Consider the following 25462-nt stretch of genomic DNA (forward strand, 5'->3'; position numbering starts at 1 on the left):
AAATATGCTGTAGCTTTCTCATTTCTGCTCGGATTTTAACAATATTCCTATCGTTGGAAAGCATGATGCCTCACCTACCCGAATGGATTAATTGCCAGTCTAAAGTAGGCATTATATTTATGCAGCGCTAACTTAAACTTTACTATTTTGTACCAATTCTCAGCAATTCGTTTTTACAATAAAAATACCAAACCAACACAAATTAAAAGAGTATGTCTTGGTTTATTCACCTAACAACTTTCACGTTTATATGTTATCTACAAAACGAGAAATCGTTGTTCAAACGTAACCGCTCGACGAAGCTTTTTACCAAAACATTGCAAACACAACGCGATCAATTTTGAGTGTTCATTATACGCCGCCCACAGTTTGATGTGATCAGTGAATACTGCCTCCACCAAGTAGATGCTGTAGCTTTCTCGTTTCTGCGCGGATTCTAACAATTTTACTATCGTTGGATGGCATTATGCTTCATCTAGCCGAATGGATTAATTGCCAATCTAAAGTATGTGACTTTGGCCACTTTTGTATGATGTTAATCCACTTTTTATCGTTTATTACAGGATATTAGTTGTGTTAGTGATCCATTTTCTTCAATTTTGGCTTGATGGAGTGCAGATTAATAGTTCAAAAATTGACATGCCTATAGGAAATACAAACGGAAACCAGGTGCCAGGCCATATATTAGTGGTACATTTTCGTTCGAACTTGATATTTGATACATAATCACGAGTGCTGATTGTTAAAAGGATTTTAAAAACTCTAAAAGGGGCCAGTGACACCCGTTTTTGGGGTTGGCAATGAGCATGTCTTGTAAAAAGATTACTGCTTATATTTTTTTTTAAAACACTGGAGTGAAAACCACTTATAGTTTTTTTTTTGATACTCTACGCATGGACCAAATGACTTCAAACTTGGTAATATGTAAGGGCTCTTGATAGCCCTCAATATCAGTCATAATTAAAGTTTTCTCCCAGAACCATTGTAAAATTAAAGTAAGCAGTGTCTCATAATTGGACCAAAGTCACCCCATTTTACTTCTCGTATTAAAATAGGCGATGTTAAACTGCTTCAAGACGTAAAATTTGATGCTGTTATGATTACTGATTTCTGCATCATTAAAGGGTTTCTATTGTTTAATCTTGAAAACTGGTGTTGCTGCGTTTGGCTAAATGTGTAGCCTACTATTTTTGCTTGACCAACTGAATCTTGACTTCAAAAACTGCGTAGGCCAAGCACATTGATCCAACATGTCTGGAATAATTAAAAATGTTCAAGCAAGATTCAATTAAAGGGAATTAGTAAACACTTTTTGCCTATTGTCTGCTTATGGATATCATTGCTTAAGTCTGTTTGGAGTTCATGGTGTTGTCCAAATGTCATATCACTTTCGGAGTAATTGATGTTATAATAGTGAAGTTTAAGTTAGCACATAAATATGCTGTATACCTTGGACATGCAACCAATTGATTCGGGTAGATGCAGTATCGTGCTTTCCAACGTCAGTAAAATTGTCAAAAATACTTCGTCGAGCGGTGACGTTTGATCAACGATTGCTCGTTTTGTGGATTAGATATAAACGTGAAAGTTAACATATGAATAAACCAAGACATACTCTTTTAATTTGTGTTGGTTTGGTATTTTTATTGTAAAAAATGAATTGCTGAGAATTGGTACAAAATAGTAAAGTTTAAGTTAGCGCTACATAAATATAATGCCTACGTTAGATTGGCAATTAATCTATTCGGGTAGATGAAGCATAATGCCATCCAACGATAGTAAAATTGTTAAAATCCGAGCAGAAATGATAAAGCTACAGCATATTTAGTGGAGGCAGTATTCACTGATCACAGCAAACTGTGGGCGGCTTACACTGAACCACGATCGAATCGCCTTGAAAAATGCATTGGAAAAAAGCTTCGTCGAGCGGTTACGTTTGAACAACGATTGTTCGTTTTGTGGATTAGATATAAATGTAAAAGTTAACATATGTTTAAACCAAGACATACTCTTTTAATTTGTGTTGGTTTGATATTCTTATTGTAAAAATGAATTGCTGAGAATTGGTACAAAATAGTAAAGTTTAAGTTAACGCTACATAAATATAATGCCTACTTTAGACTGGCAATTAATCCATTCGGGTAGGTCAGGCATCATGCTTTCCAACGATAGGAATATTGTTAAAATCCGAGCAGAAATGAAAAAGCTACAGCATATTTAGTGGAGGCAGTATTCACTGATCACATGAAACTGTGGGCGGCTTATACTGAACCACGATCGAATCGCCTTGAAAAATGCATTGGAAAAAAGCTTCGTCGAGCGGTTACGTTTGAACAACGATTGCTCGTTTTGTGAATTAGATATAAATGTGAAAGTAAACATATGAATAAAGCAAGACATACTCTTTTAATTTATGTTGGTTTGATATTTTTATTGTAAAAAATGAATTGCTGAGAATTGGTACAAAATAGTAAAGTTTAAGTTAGCGCTGCATAAATATAATGCCTATTTTAGACTGGCAATTAATCCATTCGGGTAGGTCGGGCATCATGCTTTCCAACGATAGGAATATTGTTAAAATCCAAGCAGAAATGAGAAAGCTACAGCATATTTGGTGGAGGCAGTATTCATCGATCACATGAAACTGTGGGCGGCTTATACTGAACCACGATCGAATCGCCTTGAAAAATGCATTGAAAAAAAGCTTCGTCGAGCGGTTACGTTTGAACAACGATTTCTCGTTTTGTAGATAACATATAAACGTGAAAGTTGTTAGGTGAATAAAGCAAGACATACTCTTTTAATTTGTGTTGGTTTGGTATTTTTATTGTAAAAAATGAATTGTTGAGAATTGGTACAAAATAGTAAAGTTTAAGTTAGCGCTACATAAATATAATGCCTACGTTAGATTGGCAATTAATCCATTCGGGTAGATGAAGCATAATGCCATCCAACGATAGTAAAATTGTTAAAATCCGAGCAGAAATGAGAAAGCTACAGCATATTTAGTGGAGGCAGTATTCACTGATCACAGCAAACTGTGGGCGGCTTACACTGAACCACGATCGAATCGCCTTGAAAAATGCATTGGAAAAAAGCTTCGTCGAGCGGTTACGTTTGAACAACGATTGTTCGTTTTGTGGATTAGATATAAATGTGAAAGTTAACATATGTTTAAACCAAGACATACTCTTTTAATTTGTGTTGGTTTGATATTCTTATTGTAAAAATGAATTGCTGAGAATTGGTACAAAATACTAAAGTTTAAGTTAACGCTACATAAATATAATGCCTACTTTAGACTGGCAATTAATCCATTCGGGTAGGTCAGGCATCATGCTTTCCAACGATAGGAATATTGTTAAAATCTGAGCAGAAATGAGAAAGCTACAGCATATTTAGTGGAGGCAGTATTCACTGATCACATGAAACTGTGGGCGGCTTATACTGAACCACGATCGAATCGCCTTGAAAAATGCATTGGAAAAAAGCTTCGTCGAGCGGTTACGTTTGAACAACGATTTCTCGTTTTGTAGATTAGATATAAATGTGAAAGTTAACATATGAATAAAGCAAGACATACTCTTTTAATTTATGTTGGTTTGATATTTTTATTGTAAAAAATGAATTGCTGAGAATTGGTACAAAATAGTAAAGTTTAAGTTAGCGCTGCATAAATATAATGCCTACTTTAGACTGGCAATTAATCCATTCGGGTAGGTCGGGCATCATGCTTTCCAACGATAGGAATATTGTTAAAATCCAAGCAGAAATGAGAAAGCTACAGCATATTTGGTGGAGGCAGTATTCATCGATCACATGAAACTGTGGGCGGCTTATACTGAACCACGATCGAATCGCCTTGAAAAACGCATTGAAAAAAAGCTTCGTCGAGCGGTTACGTTTGAACAACGATTTCTCGTTTTGTAGATAACATATAAACGTGAAAGTTGTTAGGTGAATAAAGCAAGACATACTCTTTTAATTTGTGTTGGTTTGGTATTTTTATTGTAAAAAATGAATTGTTGAGAATTGGTACAAAATAGTAAAGTTTAAGTTAGCGCTACATAAATATAATGCCTACGTTAGATTGGTAATTAATCCATTCGGGTAGATGAAGCATAATGCCATCCAACGATAGTAAAATTGTTAAAATCCGAGCAGAAATGAGAATGCTACAGCATATTTGGTGGAGGCAGTATTCACTGATCACATGAAACTGTGGGCGGCTTATACTGAACCACGATCGAATCGCCTTGAAAAATGCATTGGAAAAAAGCTTCGTCGAGCGGTTACGTTTGAACAACGATTGTTCGTTTTGTGGATTAGATATAAATGTGAAAGTTAACATATGAATAAAGCAAGACATACTCTTTTAATTTGTGTTGGTTTGGTATTTTTATTGTAAAAATTGAATTGCTGAGAATTGGTACAAAATAGTAAAGTTTAAGTTAACGCTGCATACATATAATGCATACTTTAGACTGGCAATTAATCCATTCCGATAGGTGAGGCATCATGCCATCCAACGATAGGAATATTGTTAAAATCCGAGCAGAAATGAGAAAGCTACAGCATATTTGGTGGAGGCAGTATTTATCGATCACAGCAAACTGTGAGCGGCTTATACTGAACCACGATCGAATCGCCTTGAAAAATGCATTGGAAAAAAGCTTCGTCGAGCGGTTACGTTTGAACAACGATTGCTCGTTTTGTGGATTAGATATAAATGTGAAAGTAAACATATGAATAAAGCAAGACATACTCTTTTAATTTATGTTGGTTTGATATTTTTATTGTAAAAAATGAATTGCTGAGAATTGGTACAAAATAGTAAAGTTTAAGTTAGCGCTGCATAAATATAATGCCTACTTTAGACTGGCAATTAATCCATTCGGGTAGGTCGGGCATCATGCTTTCCAACGATAGGAATATTGTTAAAATCCAAGCAGAAATGAGAAAGCTACAGCATATTTGGTGGAGGCAGTATTCATCGATCACATGAAACTGTGGGCGGCTTATACTGAACCACGATCGAATCGCCTTGAAAAATGCATTGAAAAAAAGCTTCGTCGAGCGGTTACGTTTGAACAACGATTTCTCGTTTTGTAGATAACATATAAACGTGAAAGTTGTTAGGTGAATAAAGCAAGACATACTCTTTTAATTTGTGTTGGTTTGGTATTTTTATTGTAAAAAATGAATTGTTGAGAATTGGTACAAAATAGTAAAGTTTAAGTTAGCGCTACATAAATATAATGCCTACGTTAGATTGGCAATTAATCCATTCGGGTAGATGAAGCATAATGCCATCCAACGATAGTAAAATTGTTAAAATCCGAGCAGAAATGAGAAAGCTACAGCATATTTAGTGGAGGCAGTATTCACTGATCACAGCAAACTGTGGGCGGCTTACACTGAACCACGATCGAATCGCCTTGAAAAATGCATTGGAAAAAAGCTTCGTCGAGCGGTTACGTTTGAACAACGATTGTTCGTTTTGTGGATTAGATATAAATGTGAAAGTTAACATATGTTTAAACCAAGACATACTCTTTTAATTTGTGTTGGTTTGATATTCTTATTGTAAAAATGAATTGCTGAGAATTGGTACAAAATAGTAAAGTTTAAGTTAGCGCTGCATAAATATAATGCCTACTTTAGACTGGCAATTAATCCATTCGGGTAGGTCAGGCATCATGCTTTCCAACGATAGGAATATTGTTAAAATCCAAGCAGAAATGAGAAAGCTACAGCATATTTGGAGGAGGCAGTATTCATCGATCACATGAAACTGTGGGCGGCTTATACTGAACCACGATCGAATCGCCTTGAAAAATGCATTGAAAAAAAGCTTCGTCGAGCGGTTACGTTTGAACAACAATTTCTCGTTTTGTAGATAACATATAAACGTGAAAGTTGTTAGGTGAATAAAGCAAGACATACTCTTTTAATTTGTGTTGGTTTGGTATTTTTATTGTAAAAAATGAATTGTTGAGAATTGGTACAAAATAGTAAAGTTTAAGTTAACGCTACATAAATATAATGCCTACGTTAGATTGGCAATTAATCCATTCGGGTAGATGAAGCATAATGCCATCCAACGATAGTAAAATTGTTAAAATCCGAGCAGAAATGAGAAAGCTACAGCATATTTAGTGGAGGCAGTATTCACTGATCACAGCAAACTGTGGGCGGCTTACACTGATCCACGATCGAATCGCCTTGAAAAATGCATTGGAAAAAAGCTTCGTCGAGCGGTTACGTTTGAACAACGATTGTTCGTTTTGTGGATTAGATATAAATGTGAAAGTTAACATATGAATAAACCAAGACATACTCTTTTAATTTGTGTTGGTTTGGTATTTTTATTGTAAAAATTGAATTGCTGAGAATTGGTACAAAATAGTAAAGTTTAAGTTAACGCTGCATACATATAATGCATACTTTAGACTGGCAATTAATCCATTCCGATAGGTGAGGCATCATGCCATCCAACGATAGGAATATTGTTAAAATCCGAGCAGAAATGAGAAAGCTACAGCATATTTGGTGGAGGCAGTATTTATCGATCACAGCAAACTGTGAGCGGCTTATACTGAACCACGATCGAATCGCCTTGAAAAATGCATTGGAAAAAAGCTTCGTCGAGCGGTTACGTTTGAACAACGATTGCTCGTTTTGTGAATTAGATATAAATGTGAAAGTTAACATATGAATAAAGCAAGACATACTCTTTTAATTTATGTTAGTTTGATATTTTTATTGTAAAAAATGAATTGCTGAGAATTGGTACAAAATAGTAAAGTTTAAGTTAGCGCTGCATAAATATAATGCCTACTTTAGACTGGCAATTAATCCATTCGGGTAGGTCGGGCATCATGCTTTCCAACGATAGGAATATTGTTAAAATCCAAGCAGAAATGAGAAAGCTACAGCATATTTGGTGGAGGCAGTATTCATCGATCACATGAAACTGTGGGCGGCTTATACTGAACCACGATCGAATCGCCTTGAAAAATGCATTGAAAAAAAGCTTCGTCGAGCGGTTACGTTTGAACAACAATTTCTCGTTTTGTAGATAACATATAAACGTGAAAGTTGTTAAGTGAATAAAGCAAGACATACTCTTTTAATTTGTTTTGGTTTGGTATTTTTATTGTAAAAAATGAATTGTTGAGAATTGGTACAAAATAGTAAAGTTTAAGTTAGCGCTACATAAATATAATGCCTACGTTAGATTGGTAATTAATCCATTCGGGTAGATGAAGCATAATGCCATCCAACGATAGTAAAACTGTTAAAATCCGAGCAGAAATGAGAATGCTACAGCATATTTGGTGGAGGCAGTATTCACTGATCACATGAAACTGTGGGCGGCTTATACTGAACCACGATCGAATCGCCTTGAAAAATGCATTGGAAAAAAGCTTCGTCGAGCGGTTACGTTTGAACAACGATTGTTCGTTTTGTGGATTAGATATAAATGTGAAAGTTAACATATGAATAAAGCAAGACATACTCTTTTAATTTGTGTTGGTTTGGTATTTTTATTGTAAAAATTGAATTGCTGAGAATTGGTACAAAATAGTAAAGTTTAAGTTAACGCTGCATACATATAATGCATACTTTAGACTGGCAATTAATCCATTCCGATAGGTGAGGCATCATGCCATCCAACAATAGGAATATTGTTAAAATCCGAGCAGAAATGAGAAAGCTACAGCATATTTGGTGGAGGCAGTATTTATCGATCACAGCAAACTGTGAGCGGCTTATACTGAACCACGATCGAATCGCCTTGAAAAATGCATTGGAAAAAAGCTTCGTCGAGCGGTTACGTTTGAACAACGATTTCTCGTTTTGTAGATAACATATAAACGTGAAAGTTGTTAGGTGAATAAAGCAAGACATACTCTTTTAATTTGTGTTGGTTTGGTATTTTTATTGTAAAAAATGAATTGTTGAGAATTGGTACAAAATAGTAAAGTTTAAGTTAGCGCTACATAAATATAATGCCTACGTTAGATTGGTAATTAATCCATTCGGGTAGATGAAGCATAATGCCATCCAACGATAGTAAAATTGTTAAAATCCGAGCAGAAATGAGAATGCTACAGCATATTTGGTGGAGGCAGTATTCATCGATCACATGAAACTGTGGGCGGCTTATACTGAACCACGATCGAATCGCCTTGAAAAATGCATTGGAAAAAAGCTTCGTCGAGCGGTTACGTTTGAACAACGATTGCTCGTTTTGTGAATTAGATATAAATGTGAAAGTTAACATATGAATAAAGCAAGACATACTCTTTTAATTTATGTTAGTTTGATATTTTTATTGTAAAAAATGAATTGCTGAGAATTGGTACAAAATAGTAAAGTTTAAGTTAGCGCTGCATAAATATAATGCCTACTTTAGACTGGCAATTAATCCATTCGGGTAGGTCGGGCATCATGCTTTCCAACGATAGGAATATTGTTAAAATCCAAGCAGAAATGAGAAAGCTACAGCATATTTGGTGGAGGCAGTATTCATCGATCACATGAAACTGTGGGCGGCTTATACTGAACCACGATCGAATCGCCTTGAAAAATGCATTGAAAAAAAGCTTCGTCGAGCGGTTACGTTTGAACAACAATTTCTCGTTTTGTAGATAACATATAAACGTGAAAGTTGTTAAGTGAATAAAGCAAGACATACTCTTTTAATTTGTTTTGGTTTGGTATTTTTATTGTAAAAAATGAATTGTTGAGAATTGGTACAAAATAGTAAAGTTTAAGTTAGCGCTACATAAATATAATGCCTACGTTAGATTGGTAATTAATCCATTCGGGTAGATGAAGCATAATGCCATCCAACGATAGTAAAACTGTTAAAATCCGAGCAGAAATGAGAATGCTACAGCATATTTGGTGGAGGCAGTATTCACTGATCACATGAAACTGTGGGCGGCTTATACTGAACCACGATCGAATCGCCTTGAAAAATGCATTGGAAAAAAGCTTCGTCGAGCGGTTACGTTTGAACAACGATTGTTCGTTTTGTGGATTAGATATAAATGTGAAAGTTAACATATGAATAAAGCAAGACATACTCTTTTAATTTGTGTTGGTTTGGTATTTTTATTGTAAAAATTGAATTGCTGAGAATTGGTACAAAATAGTAAAGTTTAAGTTAACGCTGCATACATATAATGCATACTTTAGACTGGCAATTAATCCATTCCGATAGGTGAGGCATCATGCCATCCAACAATAGGAATATTGTTAAAATCCGAGCAGAAATGAGAAAGCTACAGCATATTTGGTGGAGGCAGTATTTATCGATCACAGCAAACTGTGAGCGGCTTATACTGAACCACGATCGAATCGCCTTGAAAAATGCATTGGAAAAAAGCTTCGTCGAGCGGTTACGTTTGAACAACGATTTCTCGTTTTGTAGATAACATATAAACGTGAAAGTTGTTAGGTGAATAAAGCAAGACATACTCTTTTAATTTGTGTTGGTTTGGTATTTTTATTGTAAAAAATGAATTGTTGAGAATTGGTACAAAATAGTAAAGTTTAAGTTAGCGCTACATAAATATAATGCCTACGTTAGATTGGTAATTAATCCATTCGGGTAGATGAAGCATAATGCCATCCAACGATAGTAAAATTGTTAAAATCCGAGCAGAAATGAGAATGCTACAGCATATTTGGTGGAGGCAGTATTCATCGATCACATGAAACTGTGGGCGGCTTATACTGAACCACGATCGAATCGCCTTGAAAAATGCATTGGAAAAAAGCTTCGTCGAGCGGTTACGTTTGAACAACGATTGTTCGTTTTGTGGATTAGATATAAATGTGAAAGTTAACATATGAATAAACCAAGACATACTCTTTTAATTTGTGTTGGTTTGGTATTTTTATTGTAAAAATTGAATTGCTGAGAATTGGTACAAAATAGTAAAGTTTAAGTTAACGCTGCATACATATAATGCATACTTTAGACTGGCAATTAATCCATTCCGATAGGTGAGGCATCATGCTTTCCAACGATAGGAATATTGTTAAAATCTGAGCAGAAATGAGAAAGCTACAGCATATTTAGTGGAGGCAGTATTCACTGATCACATGAAACTGTGGGCGGCTTATACTGAACCACGATCGAATCGCCTTGAAAAATGCATTGGAAAAAAGCTTCGTCGAGCGGTTACGTTTGAACAACGATTTCTCGTTTTGTGGATTAGATATAAATGTGAAAGTTAACATATGAATAAACCAAGACATACTCTTTTAATTTATGTTGGTTTGATATTTTTATTGTAAAAAATGAATTGCTGAGAATTGGTACAAAATAGTAAAGTTTAAGTTAGCGCTGCATAAATATAATGCCTACCTTAGACTGGCAATTAATCCATTCGGGTAGGTCGGGCATCATGCTCTCCAACGATAGGAATATTGTTAAAATCCAAGCAGAAATGAGAAAGCTACAGCATATTTGGTGGAGGCAGTATTCATCGATCACATGAAACTGTGGGCGGCTTATACTGAACCACGATCGAATCGCCTTGAAAAATGCATTGGAAAAAAGCTTCGTCGAGCGGTTACGTTTGAACAACGATTGCTCGTTTTGTAGATAACATATAAACGTGAAAGTTGTTAGGTGAATAAAGCAAGACATACTCTTTTAATTTGTGTTGGTTTGGTATTTTTATTGTAAAAAATGAATTGTTGAGAATTGGTACAAAATAGTAAAGTTTAAGTTAGCGCTACATAAATATAATGCCTACGTTAGATTGGTAATTAATCCATTCGGGTAGATGAAGCATAATGCCATCCAACGATAGTAAAATTGTTAAAATCCGAGCAGAAATGAGAATGCTACAGCATATTTGGTGGAGGCAGTATTCATCGATCACATGAAACTGTGGGCGGCTTATACTGAACCACGATCGAATCGCCTTGAAAAATGCATTGGAAAAAAGCTTCGTCGAGCGGTTACGTTTGAACAACGATTGTTCGTTTTGTGGATTAGATATAAATGTGAAAGTTAACATATGAATAAACCAAGACATACTCTTTTAATTTGTGTTGGTTTGGTATTTTTATTGTAAAAATTGAATTGCTGAGAATTGGTACAAAATAGTAAAGTTTAAGTTAACGCTGCATACATATAATGCATACTTTAGACTGGCAATTAATCCATTCCGATAGGTGAGGCATCATGCTTTCCAACGATAGGAATATTGTTAAAATCTGAGCAGAAATGAGAAAGCTACAGCATATTTAGTGGAGGCAGTATTCACTGATCACATGAAACTGTGGGCGGCTTATACTGAACCACGATCGAATCGCCTTGAAAAATGCATTGGAAAAAAGCTTCGTCGAGCGGTTACGTTTGAACAACGATTTCTCGTTTTGTGGATTAGATATAAATGTGAAAGTTAACATATGAATAAACCAAGACATACTCTTTTAATTTATGTTGGTTTGATATTTTTATTGTAAAAAATGAATTGCTGAGAATTGGTAAAAAATAGTAAAGTTTAAGTTAGCGCTGCATAAATATAATGCCTACTTTAGACTGGCAATTAATCCATTCGGGTAGGTCGGGCATCATGCTTTCCAACGATAGGAATATTGTTAAAATCCAAGCAGAAATGAGAAAGCTACAGCATATTTGGTGGAGGCAGTATTCATCGATCACATGAAACTGTGGGCGGCTTATACTGAACCACGATCGAATCGCCTTGAAAAATGCATTGAAAAAAAGCTTCGTCGAGCGGTTACGTTTGAACAACGATTTCTCGTTTTGTAGATGACATATAAACGTGAAAGTTGTTAGGTGAATAAAGCAAGACATACTCTTTTAATTTGTGTTGGTTTGGTATTTTTATTGTAAAAAATGAATTGTTGAGAATTGGTACAAAATAGTAAAGTTTAAGTTAGCGCTACATAAATATAATGCCTACGTTAGATTGGCAATTAATCCATTCGGGTAGATGAAGCATAATGCCATCCAACGATAGTAAAATTGTTAAAATCCGAGCAGAAATGAGAAAGCTACAGCATATTTAGTGGAGGCAGTATTCACTGATCACAGCAAACTGTGGGCGGCTTACACTGAACCACGATCGAATCGCCTTGAAAAATGCATTGGAAAAAAGCTTCGTCGAGCGGTTACGTTTGAACAACGATTGTTCGTTTTGTGGATTAGATATAAATGTGAAAGTTAACATATGTTTAAACCAAGACATACTCTTTTAATTTGTGTTGGTTTGATATTCTTATTGTAAAAATGAATTGCTGAGAATTGGTACAAAATAGTAAAGTTTAAGTTAACGCTACATAAATATAATGCCTACTTTAGACTGGCAATTAATCCATTAGGGTAGGTCAGGCATCATGCTTTCCAACGATAGGAATATTGTTAAAATCTGAGCAGAAATGAGAAAGCTACAGCATATTTAGTAGAGGCAGTATTCACTGATCACATGAAACTGTGGGCGGCTTATACTGAACCACGATCGAATCGCCTTGAAAAATGCATTGGAAAAAAGCTTCGTCGAGCGGTTACGTTTGAACAACGATTTCTCGTTTTGTGGATTAGATATAAATGTGAAAGTTAACATATGAATAAAGCAAGACATACTCTTTTAATTTATGTTAGTTTGATATTTTTATTGTAAAAAATGAATTGCTGAGAATTGGTACAAAATAGTAAAGTTTAAGTTAGCGCTGCATAAATATAATGCCTACCTTAGACTGGCAATTAATCCATTCGGGTAGGTCGGGCATCATGCTTTCCAACGATAGGAATATTGTTAAAATCCAAGCAGAAATGAGAAAGCTACAGCATATTTGGTGGAGGCAGTATTCATCGATCACATGAAACTGTGGGCGGCTTATACTGAACCACGATCGAATCGCCTTGAAAAATGCATTGGAAAAAAGCTTCGTCGAGCGGTTACGTTTGAACAACGATTGTTCGTTTTGTGGATTAGATATAAATGTGAAAGTTAACATATGAATAAACCAAGACATACTCTTTTAATTTGTGTTGGTTTGGTATTTTTATTGTAAAAATTGAATTGCTGAGAATTGGTACAAAATAGTAAAGTTTAAGTTAACGCTGCATACATATAATGCCTACTTTAGACTGGCAATTAATCCATTCCGATAGGTGAGGCATCATGCTTTCCAACGATAGGAATATTGTTAAAATCTGAGCAGAAATGAGAAAGCTACAGCATATTTAGTGGAGGCAGTATTCACTGATCACATGAAACTGTGGGCGGCTTATACTGAACCACGATCGAATCGCCTTGAAAAATGCATTGGAAAAAAGCTTCGTCGAGCGGTTACGTTTGAACAACGATTTCTCGTTTTGTGGATTAGATATAAATGTGAAAGTTAACATATGAATAAACCAAGACATACTCTTTTAATTTATGTTGGTTTGATATTTTTATTGTAAAAAATAAATTGCTGAGAATTGGTACAAAATAGTAAAGTTTAAGTTAGCGCTGCATAAATATAATGCCTACTTTAGACTGGCAATTAATCCATTCGGGTAGGTCGGGCATCATGCTTTCCAAAGATAGGAATATTGTTAAAATCCAAGCAGAAATGAGAAAGCTACAGCATATTTGGTGGAGGCAGTATTCATCGATCACATGAAACTGTGGGCGGCTTATACTGAACCACGATCGAATCGCCTTGAAAAATGCATTGAAAAAAAGCTTCGTCGAGCGGTTACGTTTGAACAACAATTTCTCGTTTTGTAGATAACATATAAACGTGAAAGTTGTTAAGTGAATAAAGCAAGACATACTCTTTTAATTTGTTTTGGTTTGGTATTTTTATTGTAAAAAATGAATTGTTGAGAATTGGTACAAAATAGTAAAGTTTAAGTTAGCGCTACATAAATATAATGCCTACGTTAGATTGGTAATTAATCCATTCGGGTAGATGAAGCATAATGCCATCCAACGATAGTAAAATTGTTAAAATCCGAGCAGAAATGAGAATGCTACAGCATATTTGGTGGAGGCAGTATTCACTGATCACATGAAACTGTGGGCGGCTTATATGGAACCACGATCGAATCGCCTTGAAAAATGCATTGGAAAAAAGCTTCGTCGAGCGGTTACGTTTGAACAACGATTGTTCGTTTTGTGGATTAGATATAAATGTGAAAGTTAACATATGAATAAAGCAAGACATACTCTTTTAATTTGTGTTGGTTTGGTATTTTTATTGTAAAAATTGAATTGCTGAGAATTGGTACAAAATAGTAAAGTTTAAGTTAACGCTGCATACATATAATGCATACTTTAGACTGGCAATTAATCCATTCCGATAGGTGAGGCATCATGCCATCCAACGATAGGAATATTGTTAAAATCCGAGCAGAAATGAGAAAGCTACAGCATATTTGGTGGAGGCAGTATTTATCGATCACAGCAAACTGTGGGCGGCTTATACTGAACCACGATCGAATCGCCTTGAAAAATGCATTGGAAAAAAGCTTCGTCGAGCGGTTACGTTTGAACAACGATTGCTCGTTTTGTGAATTAGATATAAATGTGAAAGTTAACATATGAATAAACCAAGACATACTCTTTTAATTTATGTTGGTTTGATATTTTTATTGTAAAAAATGAATTGCTGAGAATTGGTACAAAATAGTAAAGTTTAAGTTAGCGCTGCATAAATATAATGCCTACTTTAGACTGGCAATTAATCCATTCGGGTAGGTCGGGCATCATGCTTTCCAACGATAGGAATATTGTTAAAATCCAAGCAGAAATGAGAAAGCTACAGCATATTTGGTGGAGGCAGTATTCATCGATCACATGAAACTGTGGGCGGCTTATACTGAACCACGATCGAATCGCCTTGAAAAATGCATTGAAAAAAAGCTTCGTCGAGCGGTTACGTTTGAACAACGATTTCTCGTTTTGTAGATAACATATAAACGTGAAAGTTGTTAGGTGAATAAAGCAAGACATACTCTTTTAATTTGTGTTGGTTTGGTATTTTTATTGTAAAAAATGAATTGTTGAGAATTGGTACAAAATAGTAAAGTTTAAGTTAGCGCTACATAAATATAATGCCTACGTTAGATTGGCAATTAATCCATTCGGGTAGATGAAGCATAATGCCATCCAACGATAGTAAAATTGTTAAAATCCGAGCAGAAATGAGAAAGCTACAGCATATTTAGTGGAGGCAGTATTCACTGATCACAGCAAACTGTGGGCGGCTTACACTGAACCACGATCGAATCGCCTTGAAAAATGCATTGGAAAAAAGCTTCGTCGAGCGGTTACGTTTGAACAACGATTGTTCGTTTTGTGGATTAGATATAAATGTGAAAGTTAACATATGTTTAAACCAAGACATACTCTTTTAATTTGTGTTGGTTTGATATTCTTATTGTAAAAATGAATTGCTGAGAATTGGTACAAAATAGTAAAGTTTAAGTTAACGCTACATAAATATAATGCCTACTTTAGACTGGCAATTAATCCATTCGGGTAGGTCAGGCATCATGCTTTCCAACGATAGGAATATTGTTAAAATCTGAGCAGAAATGAGAAAGCTACAGCATATTTAGTAGAGGCAGTATTCACTGATCACATGAAACTGTGGGCGGCTTATACTGAACCACGATCGAATCGCCTTGAAAAATGCATTGGAAAAAAGCTTCGTCGAGCGGTTACGTTTGAACAACGATTTCTCGTTTTGTGGATTAGATATAAATGTGAAAGTTAACATATGAATAAAGCAAGACATACTCTTTTAATTTATGTTAGTTTGATATTTTTATTGTAAAAAATGAATTGCTGAGAATTGGTACAAAATAGTAAAGTTTAAGTTAGCGCTGCATAAATATAATGCCTACCTTAGACTGGCAATTAATCCATTCGGGTAGGTCGGGCATCATGCTTTCCAACGATAGGAATATTGTTAAAATCCAAGCAGAAATGAGAAAGCTACAGCATATTTGGTGGAGGCAGTATTCATCGATCACATGAAACTGTGGGCGGCTTATACTGAACCACGATCGAATCGCCTTGAAAAATGCATTGAAAAAAAGCTTCGTCGAGCGGTTACGTTTGAACAACGATTTCTCGTTTTGTAGATAACATATAAACGTGAAAGTTGTTAGGTGAATAAAGCAAGACATACTCTTTTAATTTGTGTTGGTTTGGTATTTTTATTGTAAAAAATGAATTGTTGAGAATTGGTACAAAATAGTAAAGTTTAAGTTAGCGCTACATAAATATAATGCCTACGTTAGATTGGTAATTAATCCATTCGGGTAGATGAAGCATAATGCCATCCAACGATAGTAAAATTGTTAAAATCCGAGCAGAAATGAGAATGCTACAGCATATTTGGTGGAGGCAGTATTCATCGATCACATGAAACTGTGGGCGGCTTATACTGAACCACGATCGAATCGCCTTGAAAAATGCATTGGAAAAAAGCTTCGTCGAGCGGTTACGTTTGAACAACGATTGTTCGTTTTGTGGATTAGATATAAATGTGAAAGTTAACATATGAATAAAGCAAGACATACTCTTTTAATTTATGTTGGTTTGATATTTTTATTGTAAAAAATGAATTGCTGAGAATTGGTACAAAATAGTAAAGTTTAAGTTAGCGCTGCATAAATATAATGCATACTTTAGACTGGCAATTAATCCATTCGGGTAGGTCGGGCATCATGCTTTCCAACGATAGGAATATTGTTAAAATCCAAGCAGAAATGAGAAAGCTACAGCATATTTGGTGGAGGCAGTATTTATCGATCACAGCAAACTGTGAGCGGCTTATGCTGAACCACGATCGAATCGCCTTGAAAAATGCATTGGAAAAAAGCTTCGTCGAGCGGTTACGTTTGAACAACGATTGCTCGTTTTGTGAATTAGATATAAACGTGAAAGTTAACATATGAATAAACCAAGACATACTCTTTTAATTTGTGTTGGTTTGGTATATTTATTGTAAAAAATGAGTTGCTGAGAATTGGTACAAAATAGTAAAGTTTAAATTAGCACTAGATCAATATAATGCATACTTTAAACTTGCAACCAATGAATTCGGATAGATGCAGTATCGTGCTTTCCAACGATGGTAAAATTTCTAAAATCCGCGCAGAAATGAGAAAGCTACAGCATATTTGGTGGAGGCAGTATTCACTGATCACATGAAACTGTGGGCGGCGTATAATGAACACTCGAAATAGATCGCTTTGTGTTTGCATTGTTTTGGTAAAAAGCTTCGTCGAGCGGTTACGTTTGAACAACGATTTCTCGTTTTGTAGATAACATATAAACGTGAAAGTTGTTAGGTGAATAAAGCAAGACATACTCTTTTAATTTGTGTTGGTTTGGTATTTTTTTTTTTTTTAAATGAATTGCTACCCAGCAAACATTGATTGCTGGGCCAGCATTGGCTATATGCTGGGTATGTTGGCACAAGGTCGGCAATTTCGTCCAACATTTTGCCAACATTGGCAACAATACGCCAACAATTTCAATACTTCTTATTAAGCGTTGAAAAAGGTCTCAAAGATTTTATTTCAGGTTTATTTGTTTTAAACTTGAAAAATATTAACACAAACCTCTTTTCATGTGGTATTGCTTCAAAACACAGTTGTGTGATTGGTTAACATCGGTCAGAAGCATTGCCAACGTTGTGCCAATTCATAACACTTTTGGTGTTTTCTTTCAAATTAAGCAAATGTATGCCATCATTTTGCTACAATTTAAAATTTTAATAATAGGCTATCAATGCTGTTATTATTTTCTGATACCGTACAAGTATATTATGAATATTTAAGACCAGCGTTGGTCAGAAGAGTAGCCAATGCTTTGCCAACAAAGTAGTTTCATTTCAGTTTGTTTATGCCAAAATGAGCAGAGGTCTAGAAAAAAGTAGGAGCAACAAAACGCGAACGCGATAACGTGCTTGATACCAAAACAGTTTAAAGTTTCCATTAGCCTACACGTTTCCACAAAATAAACAATTGCAACGTTGGCTATATGCTGGATGTGAGGGCACAAGGTCGGCAATTTCGTCCAACATTGCCAACAATACGCCAACAATTTCAATACTTCTTATTAAGCGTTCAAAAAGGTCTCAAAGATTTTATTTCAGGTTTATTTATTTCAAGCTTGAAAAATACTAACACAAACATCTTTTCATGTGGTATTGCTTCAAAACACAGTTGTGTGATTGGCTAACATCGGTCAGAAGCATTGCCAACGTTGTGCCAATTCATAACAATTTTGGTGTTTTCTTTCAAATTAAGCAAATGTATGCCATCATTTTGCTACAATTTTAAATTTTAATAATATGCTATCAATGCTGTTATTATTTTCTGATACCGTACAAGTATATTATGAATATTTAAGACCAGCGTTGGTCAGAAGAGTAGCCAATGCTTTTATTACTTATTTCCATTTTTAAAAATATCTGTTGTGTTGAAAATGAATTCTTAGTTCCGCCCGTGAACTCACACCCATAGATGAGAAGTATAAAATAAATGATAACTTTAATGTACAAACGATACCACCCAGTATATCGTGGACGCGTGAAAATAGCAAGACAGTCCGACCCTGGTGTCGTTATCTTCTATCGTTGATCACGGTCTTTCTGTATACGAAAAGACCTTGGCTACTAACATGAAATAATTGCGCTTAGAATTATGTTATAAGCACGTTCAAATCAAAACAATCTACGATATATAAGAATCAAAGGAATCTACAAAACGGCAAACAAATCTACAAATCGATGGTACGTCGGAAGAACCGAATTATTAAACATTTTATCGAAATGTGCTCTGTTGATCAATAACTAAAACACAATAATGAAATAGCAACATACACTCACCGAAATTTTGTCGGACGATCCTTATAACTACTAAATCGATTCTCAACAGAATTGGTACGTTCATGTACTGTAGTTAACTAATGTAACATTAAAATTATGAATTTCGCTAAGAACAGACTTCATATATAGTACGAAAAGAGAAGAGAAATGATTCCAATGATAGCGTCATACTCAAAAAGATACAAGCTGCCTTTGCCGGCGCAAACTTCTAACTACGTTGGTTCAACGTCAAGATACACAGAGTAGACAAAATGTAAGATTTTGCTGACGCTCAAATAAACCGCTAAACGAAGCAGCATTCACAATAACAACACATTGGGCATTACGTAGCGGGTTTAGCATCAAAACAAACCAGTCAGTTGAGGTCAGTTGCCTAAAAAACGCTGTTTATGGCACAAATTATCAACAGGGGTTATATCAATCAGTGGGGACATTCTCTTTAAATGCTCGAAACAAAGGAAATAATTTGTTTTTCTTATTATGACCCGAAGTTACTTAGACATCAACTTCCGATTTCGAAACTAAAAAACAATGATGTAATAAGGGTGCTAACAGTGAACGTAACACTCCCCCCTAAAATATGGAGTTGACAAAACAGCATATTTTAAAACACACTACGTTCACGTGACAACAAACACAGGCATCTTGTGATCGATGCAAACATAATGAAACCTAATGTTCGTGTTTGTGGTGCATCTGGTCGTAGATTTGCAGTTTTCTTCTTTCATCAGATGAACGTCAAACATTGTCCGCATGAGCAAGGCTCGTTTATTGTTTATAAAGTTCATATGCATCAAGCATGTCAGACTGTTTTATGTGTAATTCTATTTGTTGTCTTGTTTTCTGCCGGCTAGGGGTCGACGTCCTATTACCGTCGAACAGAAAACAGAGGACCGTTACTCGTGTCTATCTGCTTCACAGATTAGACAGAGCTTGGTGACTGGCCTTAGCAGCTCACCGCTGTTTGTTTTCAATCGAACTTGTCGTACAAGGCCGTCTTTTCCGGGGTAGCATTCTATGACTCGTCCGGTTTTCCATTTACTTCGAGGAAAGTGATCTTCCACGATTAGCACCACATCGTCGACCTTTAGATTGGGTTGTCGATCTGGCCATTTTTCCCGTACAGCTATGGTGGGCAGGTATTCTCTGAGCCATCGCTTCCAAAAGGAATTCGTCAGATATTGTACCTGTCGCCATCTGTTTCTTACATAGTTATCCTTTGGATCAAATAGCCCTGGTGGCATGTTTTCGATGGAACGATTAAGTAAAAGGTGGTTAGGAGTTAGTGGCACTAATCCATCAGTGTCTAACATCACAGGAGTTAAAGGCCTAGAATTTAAAATGCTTTCTACTTCAACAAGTAGTGTGTGTAAAACGTCTTCGGTGACCGTTTGATTTTTTAGTAGGACATTGAGAATGCGTTTTATAGAACGTATCATTCTTTCCCAGGACCCTCCCATATGTGGAGCAGATGGAGGGTTGAACTTCCAAATTATGTTGTCCTGTTTCAGACATTCGGCGATGACAGACTGGTTTAACTGATCTAGAGAACGTTTTAACTCCCTTTCAGCTCCAATAAAATTGGTACCGTTATCAGAAAATAATTCCTTTGGCTTTCCCCTTCGTCCGATAAATCGACGAAAGGCTTGAAGAAAGGAATCTGTAGACAAATCCTTCGCGACTTCGATATGCACGGCTCGAGTCGTGAGGCATGAAAATACGCAACCGTAACGTTTTTCAACGCTGCGGCAACGCTTTACTAAGAAAGGACCACAGTAGTCGACACCACAACAAGAGAAAGGCGGTTCATAGCACTGCAAGCGGGCTAAAGGCAAATCTGCCATTTTTTGATACAGACGAGGGGAACTTCTCTTCTTACACAAGAGACATTTTATGATTTCTTTTCTTACAGCTACACCGCCTTTGATTATCCAGAATTTTTCTCGAATTAATGACCAAGTAAAAGTAAATCCAGAGTGTCCACACAATTTGTGGAAGTGCCGAATATACAAGTTGGTCAAGTTATTGCTGTAAGGAAGAATTATTGGGTGCTTACTTTCAAAGTCGATTGTTGTGTTGCGCAATCGTCCACCGATACGCAGCAGTCCGTGTTTCATGCAGGGATCTGATTTGTAAAGTGGTCGTATGTTGGTATTTGCTTGAATTTTCTTTTTCAAGTGATTTTCTAGAGGTAAACCCTTTTCTAAAAGTTTAATAACAGGTTTAAACTCTTTTCCTTGCACGTACTGCAACAATTTAGTTTCGGAAGATTGTAACTCTTCGACAGTAAGGTCGGCAGTGACAGCCGCCTTTTTATCTTTTAGAAATTTTACAAAACGGATTAACCAGCAAGCAGCCCTTTTAAGCTTATATAGATCTGAGTATCTGTTAATTAAGTCATCTACTGTAGCATGCTCACTGACAGTTGAACATTGGACTGCCGCAACGCTTTTGTCTTCCAGCGGCTTGAATTTATCTGGAATCTCAGAATGGTTTGCTTCGGGAGCCGTTGGCCAGCAACTTTCGGGCGAGACAACATCCTTTCTCCAAGGCAGTGATGAATCGTACTGACCTTGGGTGTGGGTAACTTGATCTTCTAGCAATTTGAAGACATGCCTGTCTTCTTTGGACGTGGGACGTAGCGCATCATCCGGCTCGAAGTCCCGAAACCATGATCTTTGTATTGCTTTATCGACGTGATCGTCCATTTGAATAAAATAGGACTGCAATCCGTCCTTTCGATCGCTTTCTAAAGCGGGGCCCAGCAAAGACCAACCAAAAGGTGTGAGAACGGCGTTTGGTTGTTTTCCATCGCCCACTTTCATTTCCAGAATCCTGTGCGCGTTTGGACAGTCGAGCCCAATTAGCATGGAAACCCGATTTTTATTAATTTCTGGAAACTTTAAATTGTGCAGATGAGGCAGTTTCTCCAAGTCAGCTTTGCTTAACGTTTCGTTAGGTTGAATAGGCAATTGTTTTACACAAATTATGTTGTTTAGATGAAACTTTGACGTTTCACTTGCAATTCCTTCCACGGTCATGTCTACATTAAACCGTTTTAGTGGAGATAGTTCTTTTGTTAATGTCGAAACGCTCACTTTTACTGGTTCGCCACATATGCCAAGTTGGCGTATTAGCTGCTCATCGCAAAACGATGCTTCAGACCCGTTATCCAAAAAAGCATAAGTCTCGATCACCTTTTTTCCAGCAGCAACTTTCACAGGTACAACGGTTCGAAATCCTCTTGACGCTTGTTTGGAACAATAGAAGCTTGTCGTGTCTTGCTCCTTCTTCTTTAAAGAGACGTCAACGAAATTGCCTTCCTTGATGGGCTGAGACCTGTGTAAAATACGGCTGCGGCGTTTGCCGCAGTCTGTTACAGTGCATAAATAGTTACTTTTGCAATTACTGCTAAAGTGAGGGCCGAGACATACAAAGCATAATCTTTTTCTTTTGACAAATTCCATTCTTTTTTGGACAGGCAATTTGCCAAGATCTCTGCACTTGTATGTAGCGTGTCCTTTTGAGCAATACTCACACGATAAACGTCGTGGGAAATCATTGAGGGAGGATTTCCTATGAGCTTGCTGCTTTGCATCGCTGCCATGCGGGTTACCAACAGAGACTGTCGCACATAGCTTTCGCTTCGAGAAGTCATTGTCACTCCGTCCCTTGCTTGAGGCTGCATTTAAAAAGGTAAACTCTTCCGGGTACGCTTGAAGAAGTTTAGATTTTTCCTCTACGAAAACAACAAAATCTTTAAAGTTTGGTTTACGCTCTTCGTTGTTGTAAATAGTTGCATACCTAACCTTCCACTGTTCAAACATCGAAGAGGGTAACTTTTCCGCCAATTTTTGCAGGCAATCGATGCTGCTGAGATCGGTGTAGTCGCCTAACCCTTCCAACGTCATTAGACATCTTTTCAACCGATTAGAGAAATTTGAAATGTCTAATTTTCTCGCTTTCCTAATATTTGGCGCCTTCATTAGACTACGCTGAAAGGCCTCAGCGATCACTCTTGGTTTGCCAAACCGTTCGTACAACACTTTGCGTGCTTCTTGGTAGCCCCTTTCGGACGACAAAATTGAACTACAGTGTGCAACTGCTTCTTTAGCCGGACCCTCGGTGTGTTGCAGAAGCATAGCTAACCTTTGCTGATAGCTGTAGTTTTTACCGTCTACGTTTTCAGTAAAGAACCTCACAAAGGCACAATATGATTCTGGGTCCCCATGAAAGGTGGGACATTCCAATTTGGGCAGTACCATTAGTTCAGCAAATGTTGAGAGTAGAGAGTAGATCGATCGCTATATGCTGGGTATGTTGGCACAAGGTCGGCAATTTCGTCCAACATTTTGCCAACATTGGCAACAATACGCCAACAATTTCAATACTTCTTATTAAGCGTTGAAAAAGGTCTCAAAGATTTTATTTCAGGTTTATTTGTTTTAAACTTGAAAAATATTAACACAAACCTCTTTTCATGTGGTATTGCTTCAAAACACAGTTGTGTGATTGGTTAACATCGGTCAGAAGCATTGCCAACGTTGTGCCAATTCATAACACTTTTGGTGTTTTCTTTCAAATTAAGCAAATGTATGCCATCATTTTGCTACAATTTAAAATTTTAATAATAGGCTATCAATGCTGTTATTATTTTCTGATACCGTACAAGTATATTATGAATATTTAAGACCAGCGTTGGTCAGAAGAGTAGCCAATGCTTTGCCAACAAAGTAGTTTCATTTCAGTTTGTTTATGCCAAAATGAGCAGAGGTCTAGAAAAAAGTAGGAGCAACAAAACGCGAACGCGATAACGTGCTTGATACCAAAACAGTTTAAAGTTTCCATTAGCCTACACGTTTCCACAAAATAAACAATTGCAACGTTGGCTATATGCTGGATGTGAGGGCACAAGGTCGGCAATTTCGTCCAACATTGCCAACAATACGCCAACAATTTCAATACTTCTTATTAAGCGTTCAAAAAGGTCTCAAAGATTTTATTTCAGGTTTATTTATTTCAAGCTTGAAAAATACTAACACAAACATCTTTTCATGTGGTATTGCTTCAAAACACAGTTGTGTGATTGGCTAACCTCGGTCAGAAGCATTGCCAACGTTGTGCCAATTCATAACACTTTTGGTGTTTTCTTTCAAATTAAGCAAATGTATGCCATCATTTTGCTACAATTTAAAATTTTAATAATATGCTATCAATGCTGTTATTATTTTCTGATACCGTACAAGTATATTATGAATATTTAAGACCAGCGTTGGTCAGAAGAGTAGCCAATGCTTTGCCAACAAAGTAGTTTCATTTCAGTTTGTTTATGCCAAACTGAGCAGAGGTCTAGAAAAAGATAGGAGCAACAAAACGCGAACGCGATAACGTGCTTGATACCGAAACAGTTTAAAGTTTCCATTAGCCTACACGTTTCCACAAAATAAACAATTGCAACGTTGGCTATATGCTGGATGTGAGGGCACAAGGTCGGCAATTTCGTCCAACATTGCCAACAATACGCCAACAATTTCAATACTTCTTATTAAGCGTTCAAAAAGGTCTCAAAGATTTTATTTCAGGTTTATTTATTTCAAACTTGAAAAATACTAACACAAACATCTTTTCATGTGGTATTGCTTCAAAACACAGTTGTGTGATTGGCTAACATCGGTCAGAAGCATTGCCAACGTTGTGCCAATTCATAACAATTTTGGTGTTTTCTTTCAAATTAAGCAAATGTATGCCATCATTTTGCTACAATTTTAAATTTTAATAATATGCTATCAATGCTGTTATTATTTTCTGATACCGTACAAGTATATTATGAATATTTAAGACCAGCGTTGGTCAGAAGAGTAGCCAATGCTTTTATTACTTATTTCCATTTTTAAAAATATCTGTTGTGTTGAAAATGAATTCTTAGTTCCGCCCGTGAACTCACACCCATAGATGAGAAGTATAAAATAAATGATAACTTTAATGTACAAACGATACCACCCAGTATATCGTGGACGCGTGAAAATAGCAAGACAGTCCGACCCTGGTGTCGTTATCTTCTATCGTTGATCACGGTCTTTCTGTATACGAAAAGACCTTGGCTACTAACATGAAATAATTGCGCTTAGAATTATGTTATAAGCACGTTCAAATCAAAACAATCTACGATATATAAGAATCAAAGGAATCTACAAAACGGCAAACAAATCTACAAATCGATGGTACGTCGGAAGAACCGAATTATTAAACATTTTATCGAAATGTGCTCTGTTGATCAATAACTAAAACACAATAATGAAATAGCAACATACACTCACCGAAATTTTGTCGGACGATCCTTATAACTACTAAATCGATTCTCAACAGAATTGGTACGTTCATGTACTGTAGTTAACTAATGTAACATTAAAATTATGAATTTCGCTAAGAACAGACTTCATATATAGTACGAAAAGAGAAGAGAAATGATTCCAATGATAGCGTCATACTCAAAAAGATACAAGCTGCCTTTGCCGGCGCAAACTTCTAACTACGTTGGTTCAACGTCAAGATACACAGAGTA

The 25462-nt window shown here is 36.2% G+C and overlaps 1 protein-coding gene across 1 annotated transcript; it reads right to left on the bottom strand.

Moving 5' to 3' along the window:
- Window positions 1–19796: 19796 nt before the first annotated feature.
- On the bottom strand, window positions 19797–22811 carry LOC145768953 (uncharacterized). The gene has a single exon (XM_082580554.1). The coding sequence runs from the start codon at window positions 22809–22811 to the stop codon at window positions 19797–19799; it is 3015 nt and encodes a 1004-aa protein (XP_082436680.1).
- Window positions 22812–25462: the final 2651 nt, after the last annotated feature.

The sequence above is a fragment of the Aplidium turbinatum genome, chromosome 4 (genome assembly GCF_918807975.1).
Source record: "Aplidium turbinatum chromosome 4, kaAplTurb1.1, whole genome shotgun sequence".
Classification (NCBI taxonomy): Eukaryota; Metazoa; Chordata; class Ascidiacea; order Aplousobranchia; family Polyclinidae; genus Aplidium; species Aplidium turbinatum.